Genomic DNA, 21257 nt, shown 5'->3' with positions numbered 1-21257 from the left:
GTTGTTACTTCACTTAGATGCTTGAGCTTGTGAATGAAGTATGTGCAGAGTTTTTACATTTATCTGCTGAAGGGATAAAGTCTCTCTGCTGGTCACCTTAAATCTGAGTTTAAGACGTTTATATATAAACATGATCTTCTGACATCAACTAGTTTGGAAGCCAATCATGGTCCAATATGCAAATTACACAAGTGAGATGTGGAAACTATCCAAATGATGAAATAAATCAGGTTACATAAACAGGACAATTACATGAAGTACAAAGTTATCTCTATCCTCTCTCCATCTTTCCTCATTGTCTTAAATTCATCTCAATAAAAAAAAGTGTAAAATTAAAGTATTTCTTAAATTTCTGGTAATCCAGGGAACCCTCTCACCCAGTGGTGCCCAGACCCCACTTTGGGATTATTGTACTAATGCATGCTAAGAACATGTTAGCCATTATTAGTTGTGTCAAGCCAAATTTGTAATGCTTTACTGTATGTTAAAAAAAACTTGAATGTAGAAATGTTATGTTAACTTGTCAAAGAGCCAATTTCTTGTATTTACTGAATTTAGGGCATTTAATGGCACACACACACACACACACACACACACACACACACACCATCTTGTGTTCTCAGGAACACATTATACTGTAAAATGAATATAGCATTATTGGTTTAATATTACTTCCAATTCTGTGTTGTCTTTGTGTACTTCCGCATCACAGAAGATGGCTATGTGCTACCTTCTATATAAAAGTTAAAAAATTAAAATAAAAACCTGTGGTGACCTTGCAGCTCCTGTAAAATAATCTGAAGGAATGAAATAATTCTTATTTGAGAAATTTCAAAAAGATTTTGTCAGAATCATAGCACCATGAAGGATACTGCAGCCACATGGCTTTTCAATATTAAATCATTATAAGTGGTTCCTCAACTGTGGTTGACTTTTTTCTTCCCTTATGCCCCCTGGTGTCAGAACTTGTTAAAAATCCGAAATTCACTGAAGGCTAATGTGTGGAGCAACCTTTTCAAACATGGGCTTTCATAAAATTTTGATGTGATTGTAAGATAATTATTAGAATAAATCAAATATATTTCAGGACTACAGTATTAACTGTCATCCTTAGCATTAGCTTTTCTATCAGCCTCATTGAGGTAGTCCTGGTCAGCGTAGATGAGAAAGCCAGTGAAGGTGCTGTCTGTCCAGAAAGGGTCAAAGAAGAGTCCGTTCTGCTCGGAGTAGAAGATCTGCAGCCACACCTGGTCTGACCGCTGCAGGTGGAGAACAGTAGAGCCAGACGCCACGTCATGGTTCCCTGTGTTTGCATCAAATGTCTTGATCTTGTATTGTCCATTGTGGACAAGCCCGATGGCCAGGTGCTTATTTGCCAGAGTGATGTCATATGTGAAATAATACACCCCAGGGACAGCACAGACAAATTTCCCACTGCTAGCGTTGTAATGATCCCCCTCATTCAGCAGGATCCTGCTGAAGCGGATGGGCAGTCGCTCTTTAGGGTAGCTCTTTGTCACCGCCACAGAGAAGGCTGATCGGGCTGCAGTGCCACAGTTGCAGCCTCCAGGAGCTCCCTGCTGGCCCACGTCACCAGGCTCTCCTTTTTCACCTCGTTTTCCAGCCACCCCTGGTGTCCCCCGCAGCCCCTTCAGTCCTCGAGGTCCAGCCTTGCCGATTACCCCTTCTCGCCCTTTCACACCTGGCTTGCCTGGGTTCCCGGGCCTCCCCGGATCACCTGACAACAGATGCAAAATGATGACAGAGTGACATTACTTATATTTTACGGCTTTGAGATAATCTTCAAAACAAAAGCTCAGAAGAGTCTAGAATAGCTCCCCAATCTGACTTTATACCTCACAGTTTATCATTTGCTTTGAAGGAACCTGTTACCTCTAATTATGTACAGTGGCACCAGAGTGTATCCAGTTAACATGCATTAACCCTTTGTTCTGTTGACATCAGCAGTACTTCCTTATTGTTGGGGTCCCAAAGACCCCACTGCTGTACTTGTAATAATAATAATAATCTTTGATGCCAGCCCAGTTTATGAAATGTACTGGGCTGGCAAAGTACTGTTATTATTAATATTTCATGTTTTATATATTATATGGGCTATGCATTTAAGAATATATCTTATTTTTGTTGACCAAAAAGTCAGTCGCAGACAAAGAAATGTACAGCATGTTATGCTACAAATTGGTTACTTAAACAGTTTTAAAACTCCAGTAACAGAAATCCAAAGATATATAGATAGATTTGGGATATGGGAGAAGTCCTCTGTTAAAAACAATGTGAAATATGTTGTTTGAGCTGTTAAAGAGGGCCCAGGGTCTCCAGGACCCCAAACACAACATTAGTGTCAGCATCACAATAGAGGAGAGTCAGTCAATAACTACCTGCATCTCCCTTCCCTCCCTTCTCTCCATCCTTCCCGTCGGGGCCGTCCTTCCCTGGGGGCCCCATGGGGCCCATGGCCCCTGATGATCCAGGGGCTCCGGGGGTCCCTGCAGGCCCCGCTGGGCCTGGCACACTGCAGATCAGCTGGGAGGAGTGGATGGTGATGTTGCGACCCCTCTTGGGCGAGGAATATGTTGACTGGGAGAAGACAGCTGACAGCAGACAGAACATCCCACATATCTGCAGCATGACGGTCACTGTGGAATCACGAGAGGATGAGGGAAAGTCATTGTTTACAACAATATGATATTTGTTGTTGGTCATGTCGTTAATTTCTTCTTCATTCCCCAGATGTAGGCGATGATTTGATGATGGAAGGAGACTCCGCTGATACTGACTTTTCACATAATATTCTTTATTTGCATCAAAGATCAGGATCAACAGGCATGCGCATCTTAACCTGGACAGCACCCGTAGCCGAATCAGTACTGCTGCCTCGAACACTGTTCAACCTCGTCCTTTATACATTTAGGCATACATAGGGTCCTATTATAACTCATAAATCTATAAACTTATCTTTCCCTAGTGTCCCTCAGTACCCCAAAACCTATGATATACGAGTTATTTGGACAGCAGTCTAGGGGTCAAGGACAAGAGACCTCTATCGTATAACTCCCACATTCCAAGGGAGACTCCCAAACTATAATGAGTCTTATCAGTATGGAGCCCCAACATCTGCTAGTTATCCACCTGGAACACTGCATACGTGACAACTTTGTACTGTATATCATTTTATGAAAAGATTCCTTTTATGTTTAGTATCAAATAATACACATCATATTTCCCCCCTCGGGACTTTTTAAGTCCCGCAATACATGAAAAATAAAAGAGTCATATTTGCAATTGGCCACGTAAGTGTCATCTAATGACACACACAGAATACTCATGAAATCCCTTCCATCCATGCTTGTTACAGCATAGCCTCAGTGATATATGAATTTTGTAATATAACAAATTTTGAAATTTGGTATATTTGCGGAGTATGAGAGCGAAAAACCTGTCTGGCAGCCATCTTTCCTTTAATATCCATCAAACAATCAAGACAGGAAAACTCTCTCATGGTCCCTCTGCCCAAGGCAACCACCGATCAGGCACTCCAATCTAATTAAGAAATAAGGGTTCTAAAAATACTGTAAGAGCAGAATGTTAAGCAAATACGTATAGGAATACTCAGAAAAAAATTAAAAATGTCCAAAGTCAGGCTGGTCGACCCATCGCACCTTCCAGTGGACCTTTCCCTACCTAACATTACTATCCTTAACCACCGAAACAAAACAAAAAGCTGAGATCCTAAGGTATCCACAACATAACAGAAAACATTCTACTCAAAACAATTACAATGAATAAACCCCAAAAACATTTTCTTTTCCTCAGTCTTATACCCCATGTTATACACACTTGATTATCACTCATGTAATTATATAAAAGTCAAGAACACCTTTAATTGAACAAGATCATTGTTGACTAAACTAATTGTTCTACTTCAATGTCCCCTGTAGTGATGTATATAAGGACATATAACGTAGCTATTACTAACACAGGTTACAAATTAATAAACAAAACGCAATAACGTATGAATATAAAAAACTATACTAACATACTAAACAATTGAATATAGTCCCCATAGTGTTCTGAATAAGATTTATCAATTTTATTGTTACAGTATCCTTGTTCAGGGTCCCCTTGTCCATTTTCAATGTCCATGTGTGAGTGTTTGAGTCCATGGAGACTGTGGGGATCCCTGGACAAGCTTCCACCTTCACATTGCTCTCCCCATTATTGTCCTGGGAAAAGAGAAAACACCAGCCAATATCTTTGCAAAAACATCAGATGCAGTATAGTAGTTTGCAATTAATTCACCTTGTTTTCATATTTTCACCATGTTCAGTTCATAATCCTATTGTCAAAATGATGGCATATTTATGAAATGTATAATGGAATGTAGAGAAATTTTACAAATGTTCAATTTTCTATTTCCCCCCTTTACCATTCCAAATCCAATTTGGAATGTAAACTTATCATCCCAAGTAATCTCACTACCTGTAACTCCAACGATCAAAACATAATACAGAATACACCAACCAAAGAAAGTCAAATAAAAAATAATATGTCAACACTAACGATAAAAATCTTAAAATAATCCTAAAAGATAAATGTCGCTTTGACTACTTCAAAGTTAAACAACCAAAACTGGATATTGATCCACTATGTCGTCTGCCACTACTTCCTCCTCATCCTCATCTAAGTTATCTCTTCGTAGCAGTGGCATCTGGGCATTATCTGCCGGCATTACCACTCCTACCCATCTCAGTATCATAGCCTTTGCGAAAGTCAACAACAACGTACAAAAACAAAACATCACACACAGTGACAAAACAAGAGCCACCAGAATTTGAACCAATACAGCTCCCATGGGTCCTAATTTATCTTGCAACCAAGCATTAGCTGACCATCCAGCTCCTCCTGATGCACCAAACGCATCTCTAATGTGCTTTAACGCATCTATGACACTAGTTATGTTGTCAGAGCTGTCAGGAATCAAAGTGTAACAGGCATCCCCTGTTAAGTTTAAAGCCACACATAGGCCACCTTGTTTGGCCAGAATATAATCAAGAGCCATGTCATGCTTCAACAATGTTAACTTATGACTTCTTTGAGTATTTGACAGGTAGTCAAACCCTCTTATAGTCTCATTTGCAAAACCTTGTAGGGTGTAGGTGATATTAATACTACTAGTAGTTCTTGAAACTGTAGTTAAATATGAAACATTCTTAGCATCAGTAACATTTAAAACTAAAGAAGTGGACGTTTGTGTCGTTTTCATAGTCTTTGACGGAAGAGTTGATGTTACGGTTGTCTGTTCTTTTACGTTCTCAATCACTTGAGACTCTGCGATCTTACTCTTATCTATCACCACTAAAGTCACCATATAAGTTTTGCAGGCTATCTCTGATGTCGCACTCTCAGCTTGTAGGTCATAGTAAGAACATTTATAGTCACCTTGATCATCCAACTGAGACCCTCGTAGATAAATACTACAGTCTCCTTCAACCTTGAATCTTCTTTTATCATTAATTAACACATATCTTCCAATTGGTGACTTTGCTGATAAATCAATGACTCTTGCGTGGGGATCTTCCCACTGTACTCGATATTTCCCTTGTCCGCTATTTTCTCCTGTACACTGACAGGGGAGCTGAACTGACTTTCCTAAGGCCACCTCAACTCTAGTCCTCGTAACGTTTCGGTTTAACCCTGCTCCGCACGGGCCTTGGACTTTTTGGCCTGGCTGGGTCTGTGTATTTTCCAGGTGAGGTATTGCAGCCCTCTGGAATCTCTGACGAGCCACTCCGCAGGGCAGTAGGCCCTGTTGTTTCTGGGACATGTTGCAACACAATGTCACCAAATCTTCTTTCCTGCTCGTTGACTGATAAGTCATCTCTGGCATCATTAGGAGTGTAATCAACACCAACATGACTGTCCACAACATGGTCAATTTCTCCATCCGGATTTTGACCTTGGAGGTCCTCATGAACCTCTGCTTCTCCTGGCTCTCTTGAGCCATCAACATCCTTTGGTGCTTTAACACAATGCGATAAATGATACCAAGTCGGAGACCCTCTAACCTGCACTGCAGTTCCAGTACTGCGAACAACTTCAAATGGTCCTTGGCGGCGTTCGTTAAACCACTTCCTTCTAAACACCTTCACGAACACCTTGTCTCCAGGCTGCACTGTGTTCCTCTTTTGCTCATCTAGCCTCTTTTGCACCTCCTCCTGCTTTTGCCTGTCAGAAACATATGTGGATATTTTCTTATGTAAAGCAGCCATATACTGAACATACATTCGCATTTCGTCTTCCAAGAGGGCCAAACTTGGACCTTTTCCACTGGTGCGTAAACAAGGTGTTGGCATTCGTCGACCTGTGGCCAACTCATGGGGTGTCATGTGCAAATCACGGAGCTCACTCGAACGGCAAGCCATTAATGCCAATGGAAGCGCCGCTACCCAATTTAGACCCGTGTGTTGGCATATCTTAACAATGCGATTTTTCAACACACCATTCATTTTTTCACAAGCTCCTTGGCTTTGCGGATGGTAAACAGCTCCTAGACGCTGTTTAATTCCCAATTTCTGTAGAATCAATCTTACCGTTTTATCCACAAACTCTTTACCATTATCTGAGGATATACGATCTGGAAGTCCCCATCTACTTATGACCTCACGACACAAGAACTTAGCAACAGACTGAGCATCCTTCCGCTTGGTAGGACAAGCCTCAGGCCATCGTGAAAATCTATCCACTACAACAAGCATGTATCTTTTGCCTTCAATTGGTTTTATCATGTCAACAAAATCCACAACCAACTCACGCATGGGACCTGTCGGAGTTGGAATGTGACCAGGAGGGACTGTCAAACCTCTCCGAACATTATTTTTTAAACAGATAGTGCATCTGCCTATGACATAATCAATTTGTTCAAGCAAATAAGGTGCCCAAAAACCATACTCTTTCGTTATCTTTCTCCTTACTTCCCCCCTTGAGACATGAGCTAGCCCATGTGCTTCTTGAATCATCAAACCTAGTAGGTCTGGTGGTGCTACCATCAATCCTTCATGGTTTCGCCACAGACCAGTGGAATCTTGAGTGGCTCCTCGATCTTGCCACAATTGTTTATCTATCCTAGAGGCAGCTTCCTGCATTGAAACCACATCTCTGAGTGTAATTTTATCTTCCAAGTCTACCTCATGAGTGACCAGAAAGACCTTGCCCAATTTATCTGCTCCTGTGACTGCTTTTGCAGCCTCATCTGCTGCTTTATTACCGAGTGTGACCCTTGACATGTCTTTCTTATGCGCAGCACACTTAGCTATTGCTATTTCTTTAGGCTTCATCATAGCATGCAACAACTTCATTATCTGAGCATGATGCTGTATAGGAGAACCATCCGTTTTCTTAAATCCTCGATTTCTCCACACTGCTCCAAACAAGTGACACACATTATGCGCATAAGCAGAATCTGTATATATTGTCACCCGTTTTCCTTCTGCCAACAAACATGCTTCTGTCAGCCCCACTAGCTCAGCAAGTTGTGCCGATGCAGGCTGTGGTATTACTTCTGCTTTCTCAACAACAAATTCAGTTCCTTGTGCTTTCACTACTGCATAGCCAGCACTCAATGTGTCTCCTACTCGATAGCAGGACCCATCAGTCCAATACTCCAGATCTGCCTCTTGCAATGGAAGAGCTTGCAAATCTGACCTGAGTCTTGAGTATTTCTCTGCTTCTAGAACACAATCGTGTGGCTCCCCATCCTCTGGAGTTGGCAAATTTTCAGCTGGATTTACTGTGGCACATCTTGCCAGGGTAACATCTTCCTGTTCCAAGAGTCTATGATAGTCTCTGAGCCTAGGCATTGTCAATGTATATTTGCCATAATTTAAAAGATTTCTGAGACTGTGATGGGTAAGAATTGTCACAGGATAACCCATAGTCACAGCTGACGCTTTGTCATACATCAAATGAACTCCCACCATTGCTCTGTAGCACAGTGGTAAACCCAACTCTGCTTCTGCCTCTGTAGCCTCCTCTGAAGCCTCCTCTGAAGCCTCCTATTGACCTGTAGCATTCACAAGCAAAGTGGTCCATCTGTCCACAATTATAACATCCTTCAGTCGACTGTTGGAAATTAGGATTAAAATATCCTCCTCTTCCTCTTCCTTGATTTCCTTGTCCTCTTCCTCTCCACAATTGTGACTGGCCAAAACCTGGTTGTGAAAAGGGAGCGACGGGAGTCACAAATGATGACTGTGGTGGTTGAAATTGGATCTGTCCTGGCTGAGTTTGTGGTGGTTGATTTGGCTGGGACTGACTCTGCATAACCACGGCTTGGTTTTTGTCCTTCTTTTTGTTATCTACCAATTGTATTTGATTAAGTTTTCTGAGAGTCTCCTGGTCCTGTTCTTTCTGGTCTTGCTCCTTTTTCCGATATAGTTCCACTTGGTGTGCTATATGATCCATGTAGACACCTCTTGTCATGCTTCCGAGTCCAACCACCTCGGCCAGTTTGCTCCTCACTGGCAGGGGCAGCCCTTTCTGTAGCTTAACTCGCAAGATTGATTGCTCCATCCGATTCAAATCCGGATCATTCCCTGTTATATTTCTCCAAACTTGATGAACCCTTGACACGTAAGCCCTCGGGTTTTCCTGTGAACCCAATGGCTCAATGAGAATATTGTCAGGATGTACATTTGTTGGGAACATGTCTCTCAATGCTCTCCAAAATTGACCTCTACTTGCAGCAAACAACTCCGGATCATTTACTGCAGTCCCCATATATCGATCAAGTCCTGCATTTTGCAGAATCTCTTGCATAGTTGGGATCCCAAGGAGACTGGCCAGAAGTCTCTTAATGTCTCCCATGGCAGGCTGTGTTCCCACCAAAACTTCTTCCAGCTTAGCGATCCAAGGATGTGCTCCATCTTGAAGAGTAGGTAATTTTCCAAGAATGTCAGACATATCTGTATTTTGCCAGGGCTTATACTCCAGATTCCTACCTCGAATGACCACTGGGCACATCTTATCCAAATCCCTTTCCTTCCTTGGGCGTAGTGCATATTTTGAAGAGTCTGCTTTTTGAACTATTCTCTTTCGCAATTCTCTTCCCGTTGCCCGCAGGTCCTGTATCTGCTTCTTCAATACCTGTCTGCGCTCTGTGCTGACAGATTCTTCAAGGTCCAGTTGACATCTGCTCAGAGTATTCTCAACCTCTCTTAAGACCTGTTGTCTCTCGTCTTCCTTCCCAGTACTGGATGCTGTAGGGAAAAGAAATGAAAGACCCTCATCCTCCAAATCTTCATCACTGGCTCCATCTTCGCTCTTATCCGTGTCACTCTCCTCTGGACTCCTGACTGATCTACATCCTCTTTCTTCTGCTTTAGTCAATATCTTTTTGATTGTTTGGCTATATCCCCCAATGGCCTCATCCGAGTCATTCTGACTCTCATCTCCCAACTCCATCCTTTTGAACCTCAGTCTACTCAAACCTCTTCGGTGTGTCTTCTTCTTCTTGGATTTGGAGGTCGGATACATTTTTATGGTTGTTTTGGCTTTTCCCATTTCGATTATTCGCTCATCTTCATCTTTGATGTGGTAATTGCCCTCCTGGCTGATCACTGGGAGCTGAGGATACACATCAGTGAGCTGCACCTTTTCCTCATAAGGTGGGGGCTTCTTTACTGAGGCAGTATGTGAGAATGGAGCATTGACCTTTGCCATTAACTTTTCTGTTTCCTTCACATTTTTCCCTATTTCTTCTTCCGTTCTTTCTCTCCTTTCCTTTGCGGCTTTTACTACTTTCTGTCCCTCACTCTCAAATAACTGCAAAATGCCAAGCTCGGTCTGTCTCTTGTCCTTACGTTTTTGTCCCTTCTTACCTTTCTTTTGCCCTACTTTATAAGTAGCCACCAGCACTTGCATTGTTTTAATCACATCTGGGTTAAGAGTGCCTTCCACTGGCCAGGGTTGATCAATGTCCGGCCAACGCTTGCTCCATTTTTTCGACATTTCTGAAACACCTTTGACAAGAGGATTATTCTTCTGTACTACATCAACAGGGGTAATTGCTTTCATAATTTTAGTGTCCATCTTTGACATTGTGATGGCTTCCCTGTACTCTCGTATTATATCAAAACTAAATTAAAAGTACATTTATGAAGCACCTTATTATCAAAAACAATCCAGAAAAAACTACTGAATTTGCCAACCTCAAAGGAAACCAAAGGTTTAGTGGTCCAAAAACAAAATCTTAAATTGCCAAATTATTTCAACACTTAATCTTAACTCAAATCAAACAAGATCATGCTCAGACAATGAAATCCTCTTCTGCAGCTTTCAACTGCATTTGAATCAAATCAACCGTTCACAAATAAGTAATTAAATCAATACTACTCCACTATTAGATTAAATGCATCAGTTGATCAGTCCGTTGCCAAGCCTTCAAGTGTAATATATATATCCCCTAAATGTATTTTATGAACCCCAAACTAAATACCAATAATTGAAAAGGAATGTTGTGTGACTATTTTGAAATAATATTAGTTATAAGTGAGTGTATATGTATGTAGGTGACTACAGATATTTGTTAAAAGAGTTCGTGGATAAATACACTGGCCTTGATTGAGCTGGATTCAGGATCCACACATGCTGTCATCCGCAAGCCTTGATGGATGTGAAGAACTGCCAGATGTTTTTCTCATCTGTCTCTTGGAGGGTCCAAATTCAAACACTTTCCATCTCCTGTCTTCCCCCACTCTCATACCCTCATAGTTGGGTAGAGGAAGAAAAAGAGAAAACAAAACAACAATTTCAATGTCTTATTCTTACCCTTGCTCTTTGTATATCTGCCAATGAATAATTCAATGAAGTTTGCACACTCTATTTACCATCAAGTTATCTTATTCTGTCATATTGAGTATATTTTTATAAGAGTTTCTCTTTAAACAATTTTAATTAATTAAATGTATCACAGTTCATTATATTCATACATACTTTTATCAATTTATGAATTTAATGAATAAGTATTTTAATATAATTTCAATGTGGCGTGACCTCCAGTTCTCTGTCCCTTTTCTCTTTCTGTTTTACACAGAGAGAGAAAAAGAAAAAAGTGGGGGGCTCACTCACTGCTCTCTTCTTTTTAGAAGGAGCCGCCTTCAAAAATGAGACACCACTCTTTTCTCCGCCTCTTGAAAGTAACAAAGACTTCCAGTTTACACTGACTGTCGGGGAGCGAACATCCAGCCCAACTCTCCTGAAGAAAAATTAACTCAGTGTATGAAGCACAAAGACAGAGACGAGGTACACTCAAAAGCCAGAACCATATCTTCCCAATCAACAGCCGAAATACAGAATTTATCCTTTATCCATCCAATCTTCTCCTCTACTTTCTGCACAATCCACCAACCACAGAAAAACACATTTTAATACTTTTTATCAGGAGATTTTCTTTCCCTTTTAACTCCTCAAATTATTGTCCAGTGTTTATGCAAACAAACTGTCCCTGCCGGTCTTCAGACCTAGCAAAGGCTCATATCTTTTTATTATTATTATTATTCTTATAAAATGTCCCAAAGAGGCTCATTATATTATCAAACTATAAATGTCCCTGAATGGGCTCATTCTCTTATACAATTATATCAAACTATTAATGTCCCTGAATGGGCTCATTCTCTTATACAATTGTAAATGTCCTCCTTTTTGGGCTCATGTTTTCATCACATTATAAAGTCCCTTCGAAAAGAGCTCATTGGTTTTTTAACACTGTATCAACAAAAATATCTTGCCTTATGAATTGTTAATCTCCTGCAGCCAATCACAACCTATATGTCTAAAAAATTCTACTACATATATATCAAGTACACATTACAAAAAACATTCCACAGCTTCACACACACACTACCATACCACACACAACATACACACATAGAGGCAGACTGTCCAGCAGCAAAAATCCTCCAGCACACACACATGAGCTCTCAAACACACCCCCAGCGCTTGAACTTATTCCCTTATGTTTTTCTCATTTCTCTTTTCACTTTTCTTAATCTTTATCTTCTCTTATTTTCTATCTTCACTTTATCTTTTAACCATTTTTCTTTTAACCATTTTTCTCTTATAACTAACTATCTTACTAACTATTTCTCTTTTAACCATTTCTCTTTTAACTAACTATCTTACTGACTATTTCTCTTTTAACCATTTCTCTTTTAACCATTTCTCTTTTAATCATTTCTCTTTTAACCATTTTTCTCTTAACCATTTCTCTTTTAACCAATTATCTAACTATCTATCCTGGGCCCAGGATCCTTAATTTTACTATTTTTACCAATACCAATTTGACTATTCAAAGCTAACTTTCACACAATGTCTAAATTTACACATGTCTGACTGTTAAAGAAGAATACGGGCCCTGTACTTCATTAATCTGACTGCATGGTTATTTTAGCACACTTTTATTGTTACTCATATAGCTATTTCCTTAAACATTATTCCTTTTTCTTCTACCGTTTATTTCTCTTTTCACTTATTTCTATCTTTTACATCCTTAGTATTACATTAATTTAGACAGAGTCTCACTTTCACCATCAACACACCACCACATCAACACAGATTCTTCTTATTAGTGCAACCAACAGCTCTAACCAAACGAACCAACCTCACCTGACGTCTTGATGTGGTAGTTCGTGGGTTAAGCTGTCAATTCGGATGCATCAAATCCTGTTCGTGACGCCAAGTTCTGTCGTTAATTTCTTCTTCATTCCCCAGATGTAGGCGATGATTTGATGATGGAAGGAGACTCCGCTGATACTGACTTTTCACATAATATTCTTTATTTGCATCAAAGATCAGGATCAACAGGCATGCGCATCTTAACCTGGACAGCACCCGTAGCCGAATCAGTACTGCTGCCTCGAACACTGTTCAACCTCGTCCTTTATACATTTAGGCATACATAGGGTCCTATTATAACTCATAAATCTATAAACTTATCTTTCCCTAGTGTCCCTCAGTACCCCAAAACCTATGATATACGAGTTATTTGGACAGCAGTCTAGGGGTCAAGGACAAGAGACCTCTATCGTATAACTCCCACATTCCAAGGGAGACTCCCAAACTATAATGAGTCTTATCAGTATGGAGCCCCAACATCTGCTAGTTATCCACCTGGAACACTGCATACGTGACAACTTTGTACTGTATATCATTTTATGAAAAGATTCCTTTTATGTTTAGTATCAAATAATACACATCAGTCATAATCAGATGATTCAAATGTCCGTCAACAAAAACATGAAATCTGCCAAGTTAAATGAGAGTGAAATGGAGAGTGGAGGCAGATTTCATGCAGACCATCTACAGCTAGAATCACATGAAAAACATGTAAACAGTTATTATCTAAGTGCTGTGGTCACTTTCATGTTATGACTCAATGCTTTATGAGAAATATGATACGTCATTGATGCACGGGTTAAATCAAAGCACAGAGTGCCGCTTACATATTTTTTCAAAGGGAGTGTAGCAGACATTTTAAATCACAAACACAGAGAAAGAACTCACCAGTTGAGGAATTATGACCCATGGGCATTTTCAGCTCTATCCAAGTCCTTTTTCTGCATCAGAGTGCACAAACTTTCCTACATGATTTTGCAATAATCGCATGAGATAGTTTCTTCAAGAGGAGTGTTGCAGAGAAATGTGCAGCCCAGTGAATCACAGTCCATAACATCCACCCTGTTTAAGCAAGTACAGTGCCAAAAAATACTTTCACCATGATGTCATTAAATTCAAGTCAGTGCAACAGTATTGCACAGCTGAAGTGGTGACGCATGACTTGTTCACAAACTCCTACTGTGGGAAAATATACGTTATATAACAGACATGATAAAACGTATAGAACAAAGGTTTTATTATATATAATCATGATAAAGTTACAACTTTGTGCATTTTAAATACTAAAATAATTTTATTTTGAAGTTACAAGTGCAAAATCAGGACAAGCACAACAGGGTGGTCTGCAGAAGTGTATAAAATACACTAGGAATATTGCCAGACGTGTTTATGTTTATGGATGTGATGCAGAGCTGAGAGCTGAAAGACTAATAAAAATGTTCCAGCTGTTGGGTGAGGCAGCCCCTTGTGTTCAGCAATCTACTGTATTCACCTTTAACTGGAACCATGTGAATAGAAAATACATAACCGGTTGTCGCGTAGCAAGTTTCCATGAGACACTATTAGCAAAACAAAAAACAGACACGTGATCACACAAAAGTCTCATAACTGACCTGCACATGCTGTACTGAAGACAAAGAATGAAAAAGAGTTGGAACCATGTTCAAATTGCGTGACAGTGCCAAAATGTATTCAATATTAAAAGCCAGTGAAGCACTGCAAAACACTACAAGTTAACTGCAAGATTTGCAACCAATGCAATGCCATCTGTGAAGCAAGTTAAGAAGCACAGAATGCACACTGATCCACTGCAGCTGAGATCTATTTCATTGAAAATCATAGCAAGAGAGAACTTATCTTTTATTCTTTCAGTTACTTTCATTCCATGTCATACAATACATCCCCATCCATTATTAATGAGCAGTATCTCATATGGCTAATGAAATGTTTCATTTGACATCTGGCCAAGGAGCAAAGGTTGAAAATTAGCCTTTTGGCACATTTACAGTGTGTATGTTAATCAATGTGCATTGTCTCGGTTAAAAAAACAAACAAAATAAAAACATTTTACACAACACAAAGTATTCAGACAAATATATATTTTATTATAAAAATGATGCATTAATCCCACTAAAAGTAGTTGCTGTCCTCAAATGACTGTTGACTGAGGGTGGCTCCACTACATTTTTAGAAGATCTGATTAAGTACAAACAAAAGCACACATCATTATTCTCCTATTGTCTATCGACCTGTGGCATCAAAAATAAAATGTGTGCAAAATGAAAATGAACAAAACGCTACACCAGCTCCTGCTCTAAGTTTTATGAGTCTGAGAATTTTTTTTCCACCGAGCAGCGGCTCTGGTAGAGTTTAGGGGAATCAGCGGGGATTAAGATGAGGTCACTGTCCCAGGAAGGAAGCCATGGGATCATCTGGCCGGCAGCGCTTCATGCGGAAGGCCTCCATCTCCTCCTCAGTGGGCGCCTTCACTTCCAGCAAGCTGTTGTACGGCCTCTTCCTCTCGTCCAGCTGCATTATTGTCTCTACATGTTTCACCCGCTTGTCCTCTGCTTCTAGTGCCTGGGCGCAGGAAACAGGTTTGAGGTCAGTCACAGTGAAATTAGCCAAAGATGGATGAACACAGAACCACTGTTTGCCATCTTACCTTCTTCAGCTTCTCCTTCTTCTTCTCTTCATCCTCTGAATCACTGCTGTCAGAGCCGTGCTTCTTGTTCTTTTTGCTCTTCTTTTTCTTCTTCTTCTCTTTCATCAGCTTATCTCGATGCATCTGGGGATTAAAAACATTGACACAACAAACATACAATTAGATCTGAATGTTCACCGACAATAAAAACACCCATATGATCATTAACAGCGTCACTTACTTCCAGCAGAGTCTTAGGTTCTTCTTCCTCCTGAGGCTCGGTCAGTCCCTCTTCAAACGGGACACAGTCTGTGTTGTTCTTCAGGTTATGAAGTGAACAAAAACAATATGTAAGTTACAAAATTTAAATTTACAAAAACTGATTTACTGTGTGTATCAAACAGAGCATTTGAGCACTGTTAGCGCATCTGCTTACTATTCCAATTCCAGCCTCTCCCGTGCAGTAACTCTGTTTGACCATGGAGTGGCAACACTTGTATCCCCAGAAGCCATCCTTCCAGAAGGACCCCCAAATGCACTAAAACAGAGAAATTTTTCATATAATAAGAACAAAATGTGACAAAATGTAGTTTTTCCTAAAGCGGCCGCTGTGTGTTCTGCCGTCCTTACAGTGTGGTTGTTGATGAGCACGTCCTCCTCATACTTGGAGCGAGCCACGGCCTTCTCAAGCCCCTTCAGTACAGCACCGTGACGAGAGTACTCCACATAGTCCTCCGTCTGGGCCAACAGCAGCTCCCGAGGCGGTGCATTCAAGTGCTCTTCACCTCCATACTGATTTTCACACACAAAAGCACAAACATCATCAGTTGTAAGTGAAGTCATAGGTTTTCAGTCTACATGAATGATTAAGCCCGTGCATTTTTGGGCTGAAAAAAAAAAAAAAGAAAATGTATAAAAAAGGAAAACCTCAACATGTCTCTGCTTGCATATTTTTTTCTATTTATATACACTACCATTCATCAGGCATTCATTGAACAGTCTGACATGCCTCAAAGCTGACATTATACCGTCTGACACAGATTGTGGCCTAGATTTTATTAGACCCATTTTGCGCAGTGTGACATGCAATTAACAGCCTGCTGCTACAAAAAAGGATGCCAGCTGTGTACCTTCTCCAGGATGCCATCCCTCTGCATCTCTTTAAAGTCCTCCTTCTTGACCTTGAAGGACTTGTGGAGCAGCTCCAGCTTGGTGGGGTCAGCCTGCAGATGCACCTCAGAGCCTCTCTCATAGGCCTCCCAGGCAAACACTGTCACAAGATGAAGCATCGACTATTGTTTATTTACAAGGTATGGTACTAATACATGCTACATAACTGTTTGAGAGTGAACATAATCTATTTATACACAATACATAATACACAATCTATTACAAAACTGTGGTCAATCCTGCCTTTGGAGTCTCATCTCATATCTACCATGTTTTATCAGAACAGTAGTTGCTGTGCTGCGGCGATATGCACAAGTACTTTGATAGTGAGATTGTTGAACTTGGCCATGCTTACTTACCAGGCAGCTAAAACTCTGGCAGCTACAGATTAAAGAAATTGTGACTACAGCATTTGAAATATTTCAGGATGTGTCTTCTTTTCCACTCTTGCTCATTTTTAATGTACTATTTTAAACTTCACACCCTTATGTAAATGCCTCATTGCTCAAGAACAGAAGGTTTGATGCTACCAACTGTACTTTTACATCAGTGATGTACCAATAATCCCAATAGAGACTATACTCACTTTTCACTGCAGTGGTAAAAATGTACTTCCTATAACTCTGATTTGTGCAGAGTTATAGGAGGTGGTGAGGGGCTGAAGAGAGCAGGGAAATGTCTTGGTGACTTACACTGTGTTTGAGCCATAGTGATGGTGTCCCCAGAATAGCGAGCAAAGTTGTCTCCAGCATACCCCACTCTGTCAGACGAAACAGTTGAAAAATGATTTCAATGTAAGCCAACGAGGAGCGTTGAAGATTTACAGAAAAGAAGTAAGAATACAGTCACTTACTCATCAGGGTTCATGCCGGTGTTGGAGTACGGGTTCTCTCTCATAGCACGAGTCTTTGGATCATAGTATGCTGAATTTGGATCCAAATTTCTCAAATACTGTGAGAAACAGACATGAGAAGTTGGGCATCTCTGAGTTAGTAACAGTACAACAGCTTTAACACCACCACAGAAAAATAAGTATCATCACAGTTAGAATGAAGAGAGTAAAACAGTAATTCAGAATAGGCAACGGTCCTCTGTTTCCAGATGTGTCTCTTACTTTGGCTGTGTCTTCTCTGATACGCAGATTCCTGACTGTGATTCGTCTCTTGGAATCAAAGTTTTGACCAGGCATGTCGATGTCATCTGCATATTTATCTTCATCCTCATCCTCACTGTCGTGTTCCCGCTCCTGCATGGAAAGGATTCAAAGCATTAAATGTTAAGTCTTCTAGACAAGAGGCTGCCTTTTATCTCTTAAATGAGACAACAACACAAGCCATTATTATTACACTCTTGATATTACGAACACTTACAGTTTGGTCCAGTTTTCCAGAGGCCAACTCATCCTGAAGCTTATGTGCCTTCAGTGTCCTTTTGGCCTGAGCAGCAGAGACAAATACAAAGTCAGATTTGTGTAGTAAACGGGAAGTAGATAACAGGGTTACAATGCAGTGTTTTCAACCTGATTTATAACCTGATATTATAGCACCTGATTTGTGTCCCAGTACCTGCAATTCTCAAGTGTTCTCTATCATGTAGTTTATCTTTTATAGTCTTCATACCAGGTACATAAGCATCAGTTACCTGAGTTACGTTTGCTAGGTTTGGCTTTGTAAGAATCTGAGATTTTGGGTTGCCAGATATCAAAATTTGACCCGTATCTGTTGTATAGGTTGTTTGAATTGAATCTCGTCTTGTTTTTCTTCTTCTCAACAATCCAAACAAAGTAAACACAGTTGAACCAAGCTTAATTTACCACTGGACTGCTTACCAGATCTACTTTGGCGTACTCTTCCACAATGCGCTGGTGTTCCTCAGGATCATACCCGTTCCAGCGGTCCCGTTTCCCATCATAATCCAAGTCAAGGTGTACCTGAGCGTGTTCATCTGGAGCTATGCCTGTGCCTGTGAACTTAGCCCCAACTTTTCTGGGTCGCTGATGAGACAAAAGGTCAGAGGTTAACATTATTTAATGTCTTCTGTCATCTTGTCATCATGTTCAGGATTAGAAATGAGTGAAAGTTCATCTCTACTGGAAGATCCATTTTACCTCCAAGCAGTCCTTCTTCTTGTGCGTCATGGCACCACAGTTTTCACAAGCTCCCTTACGAAATTTAGTGGGGACAGAGTTCTGTTTGAAGAAATGAAATTGAGCTGTTAACTTTATAGTTAATTTGTAATGGCTACATTAAAATAACTCCCTTGATTAACTTGATTCACCCTCACCTCTTGCACTCCTCTCTTGTACCACTCTCCAATGGATGAGTATTGGCTCTCAATTTCAGTCTGTGGTCTCTGATGCTTTAGTGTGGGCCTTTTGGACGGGTCGACGTACCATGGTACGGATGAAATATACTGTGGGATGTGAGGGTTTATGTCCCTGGAAAAGAAAGTAAGTGGTTCACATTCATGTTGCAACAGTAGCTTCATTGTAAATATGACAATAAAACGGGGCACTCCACCGTTTCTACACATGAAAATCAGTTAACCCATCATGGGAAGTACCACTCAGCCTATGAAAACAGTTGTCAAATGTCTTCTGAGGCTTTGGAGGACCTTTGTTTGAGAAAATAACCTGAATGACGTCTTTAGGATTATCTCAGCTTCGACTTGGAAACTAAAAATGTATAACAGACTGCTTGCGCTACACACTGGGGGCATGACATTTTGCCTCATTCACGTCATATAGGAAGGGTGGTAAATGTTGTTTATGACTTGCGAGCGTTTACATCAACTTAAGACGGCTGTATGATGGCAAAGATGATGCAATGGTCAAAAACACTGTGCATTGAAAACATAGAACAAGATCCACTTAATACGGGTTTTATTTCCTTGAATAATAATCAACTTTGACTGTCTCAGCCTCGGTTACATTGATGTTGAGCATTGTGTTTTTTAAGACTGTGACTAACCCCAACTTTATGGAAGTGCAATATTAAAGTGCTGGTGTATACTTTGGTGAAATGGTTTTACATCACTGGCCTCTACTAGTTAGACCTTTTACATAAGTTGTACGCTCAACTGGAGCGTTTCTTCAGACACTACCAAACTCTCTGTGCAGACATAAACTTACTTCCCCTCCTCGTCCACTTCAGCTGGAGCGTTTCCCAGCTTCCTCTGCTCTTCCAGCTCCTTCTTCTTCCTCCAGTCCTCCCTGGTCATCTTCTTGGGCTCATCCAGGCCCACGATCCCCTCCGAGCTAACATTAACGCCAACGGTAGCCTGCTCGGTCATGACTGAACCTGCCACCAGAAACGTACCTCGTTAAGCTTACAATACAGCCGAGTAACACAACGACGTGTTTCGCAGAAACAAATCGGTCCTGAATATAGTCTCCCTTTCGTCGTCTTAGTCGTGCTCACCCAGCAGTGAGTGCATTTTGTTCTTAATAATAAAAGTTAAAACTATTGCCACTTTAACGTTAGCTGTTTGCCAGCTGAGTGACTGCAACGTGGAAGAAGTATTTTATATCTTATACATTTATTTAATAAATAACTTGGTTACCTTGGTAAGGTCCAACAAATACCACTGCGGTTGCTTTCTCCTTTGCAAAAACGTAAATTTTCTCTGTATCTTGCTCAATGTCTGAGCTCCTCCGTTGTGTTTTGACTAACACACGATCGTCGCCATTTCACATCAACTGCAACTACGTCACGTCATTTCTTCCTCTGTGGTGTTGAAATCACCAATGGAACGTCATTGCTGAACAGAGCGACATCTAGTGGACACCGCTGCTCCTGCTCGCACTAGTCTCCACGATTTACCGCCTCAACCGCAAGGACACTGCTGTTTACACGACTGTGTTATCTAATCAGTGCTTTTTCTTTTGGCGTGGTACAAGAGATGTTATTATTCTTTTTCACAACACTTCTGAAGTGTAACTGATGTTTTATTCACACCCGTAAATAGGGGGCACACTTTGCCCTGCTGAGTTACCAACAGTGCAAAGTGGGCGATTAGCCTAGGGCCACAGAACTCCAGGGGCCAGGAAAGCTCCAGGCTCCCTGTGTGTCATTAGCACCTGGTTTGTACTAATGAATTGAAAATTAGTTGGGGAATATGCAACACCAAAGCACAATAACAACTGATACAAGGTCCCTAAGGTGGGACTTTGTATCAACTAGTATTGATAGCGGATCTTGAGGCCCTGTCTGATTTACAACCTTTGAATTAAAAATGTGGGCTTATCATGTGGCAAATTCCTAAATGAATGTGTTTAATCAAATCCTCCCACAGCAAATCTGGGGCCAGGTAGTATTCTAGCATAGAAAAACTGAACACATACAGTGTGAGGAACAAATTTGCAAGGTTTATGATGTGTGTGTGCAATCGGCAGAAAATAGATCGCAATTTGACACCTCACTTCAAGTTAGTTAGTTACTTAATGGGAAAGAAATTACAGAGATATATATTTAAAAATTCTGACATCATTTGTAGTGGAGACCTCAATAAGAAAAATAATGAAACATGAAAATAGGATATAGGAAGCTCAATGAGCACCAAAAAACTCAGTTTAGAAGAAACAACTTTCTTATTGATCAAACATGTACATGCTCAAGCTGCGGCACCTAACTTAAATAAAGCCTTGCAACATGAGATATAAAATATATATATAAGATTTCCTATGCCAGATGTGACTGTAAGTGAACAAAATACTGGATGCCAAGTGAATAAGTACTTTGATTTTATTTTCTAA

General features: G+C 40.5%; 2 protein-coding genes across 2 annotated transcripts; both read right to left on the bottom strand.

The window, feature by feature from the left end:
• Positions 1–1097: 1097 nt before the first annotated feature.
• Positions 1098–2673, bottom strand: c1qtnf2 (C1q and TNF related 2). The gene is made up of 2 exons (XM_070913640.1): positions 2400–2673; positions 1098–1738 (listed from the first exon to the last, which is right to left on the bottom strand). Exons 1-2 carry the CDS (start codon positions 2647–2649, stop codon positions 1098–1100), a joined length of 891 nt encoding a protein of 296 aa, XP_070769741.1. The 5' UTR covers positions 2650–2673.
• Positions 2674–14533: 11860 nt separating this feature from the next.
• slu7 (SLU7 homolog, splicing factor) lies at positions 14534–20160 on the bottom strand. The gene is made up of 15 exons (XM_070913221.1): positions 20066–20160; positions 19635–19803; positions 18788–18941; positions 18612–18692; positions 18333–18497; positions 17875–17940; positions 17619–17750; positions 17358–17455; positions 17197–17264; positions 16465–16604; positions 15965–16126; positions 15771–15872; positions 15576–15653; positions 15356–15478; positions 14534–15270 (listed from the first exon to the last, which is right to left on the bottom strand). The coding sequence occupies exons 2-15, from the start codon at positions 19793–19795 to the stop codon at positions 15091–15093; spliced, it is 1710 nt and encodes a 569-aa protein (XP_070769322.1). The 5' UTR covers positions 19796–19803; positions 20066–20160; the 3' UTR covers positions 14534–15090.
• Positions 20161–21257: the final 1097 nt, after the last annotated feature.

Source organism: Enoplosus armatus, chromosome 10, assembly GCF_043641665.1.
Source record: "Enoplosus armatus isolate fEnoArm2 chromosome 10, fEnoArm2.hap1, whole genome shotgun sequence".
NCBI classification, from domain to species: Eukaryota; Metazoa; Chordata; class Actinopteri; order Centrarchiformes; family Enoplosidae; genus Enoplosus; species Enoplosus armatus.
Note: the sequence above shows the minus strand (reverse complement) of the source record. Positions and strands in the feature narration are given on the sequence as shown.

Coding starts and splice junctions, on each gene's coding strand:
- c1qtnf2 (XM_070913640.1), bottom strand. CDS start 2,649: ATGCTGCAGATATGTGGGATGTTCTGTCTGCTGTCAGCTGTCTTCTCC. Junction 1,739..2,399: donor GGGAGGGAAGGGAGATGCAG/GTAGTTATTGAC, acceptor ATCTGTTGTCAG/GTGATCCGGGGAGGCCCGGG.
- slu7 (XM_070913221.1), bottom strand. CDS start 19,795: ATGACCGAGCAGGCTACCGTTGGCGTTAATGTTAGCTCGGAGGGGATC. Junction 18,693..18,787: donor ACAAGAGAGGAGTGCAAGAG/GTGAGGGTGAAT, acceptor TTCTTCAAACAG/AACTCTGTCCCCACTAAATT. Junction 17,456..17,618: donor TCAGAGAAGACACAGCCAAA/GTAAGAGACACA, acceptor TGTTTCTCACAG/TATTTGAGAAATTTGGATCC.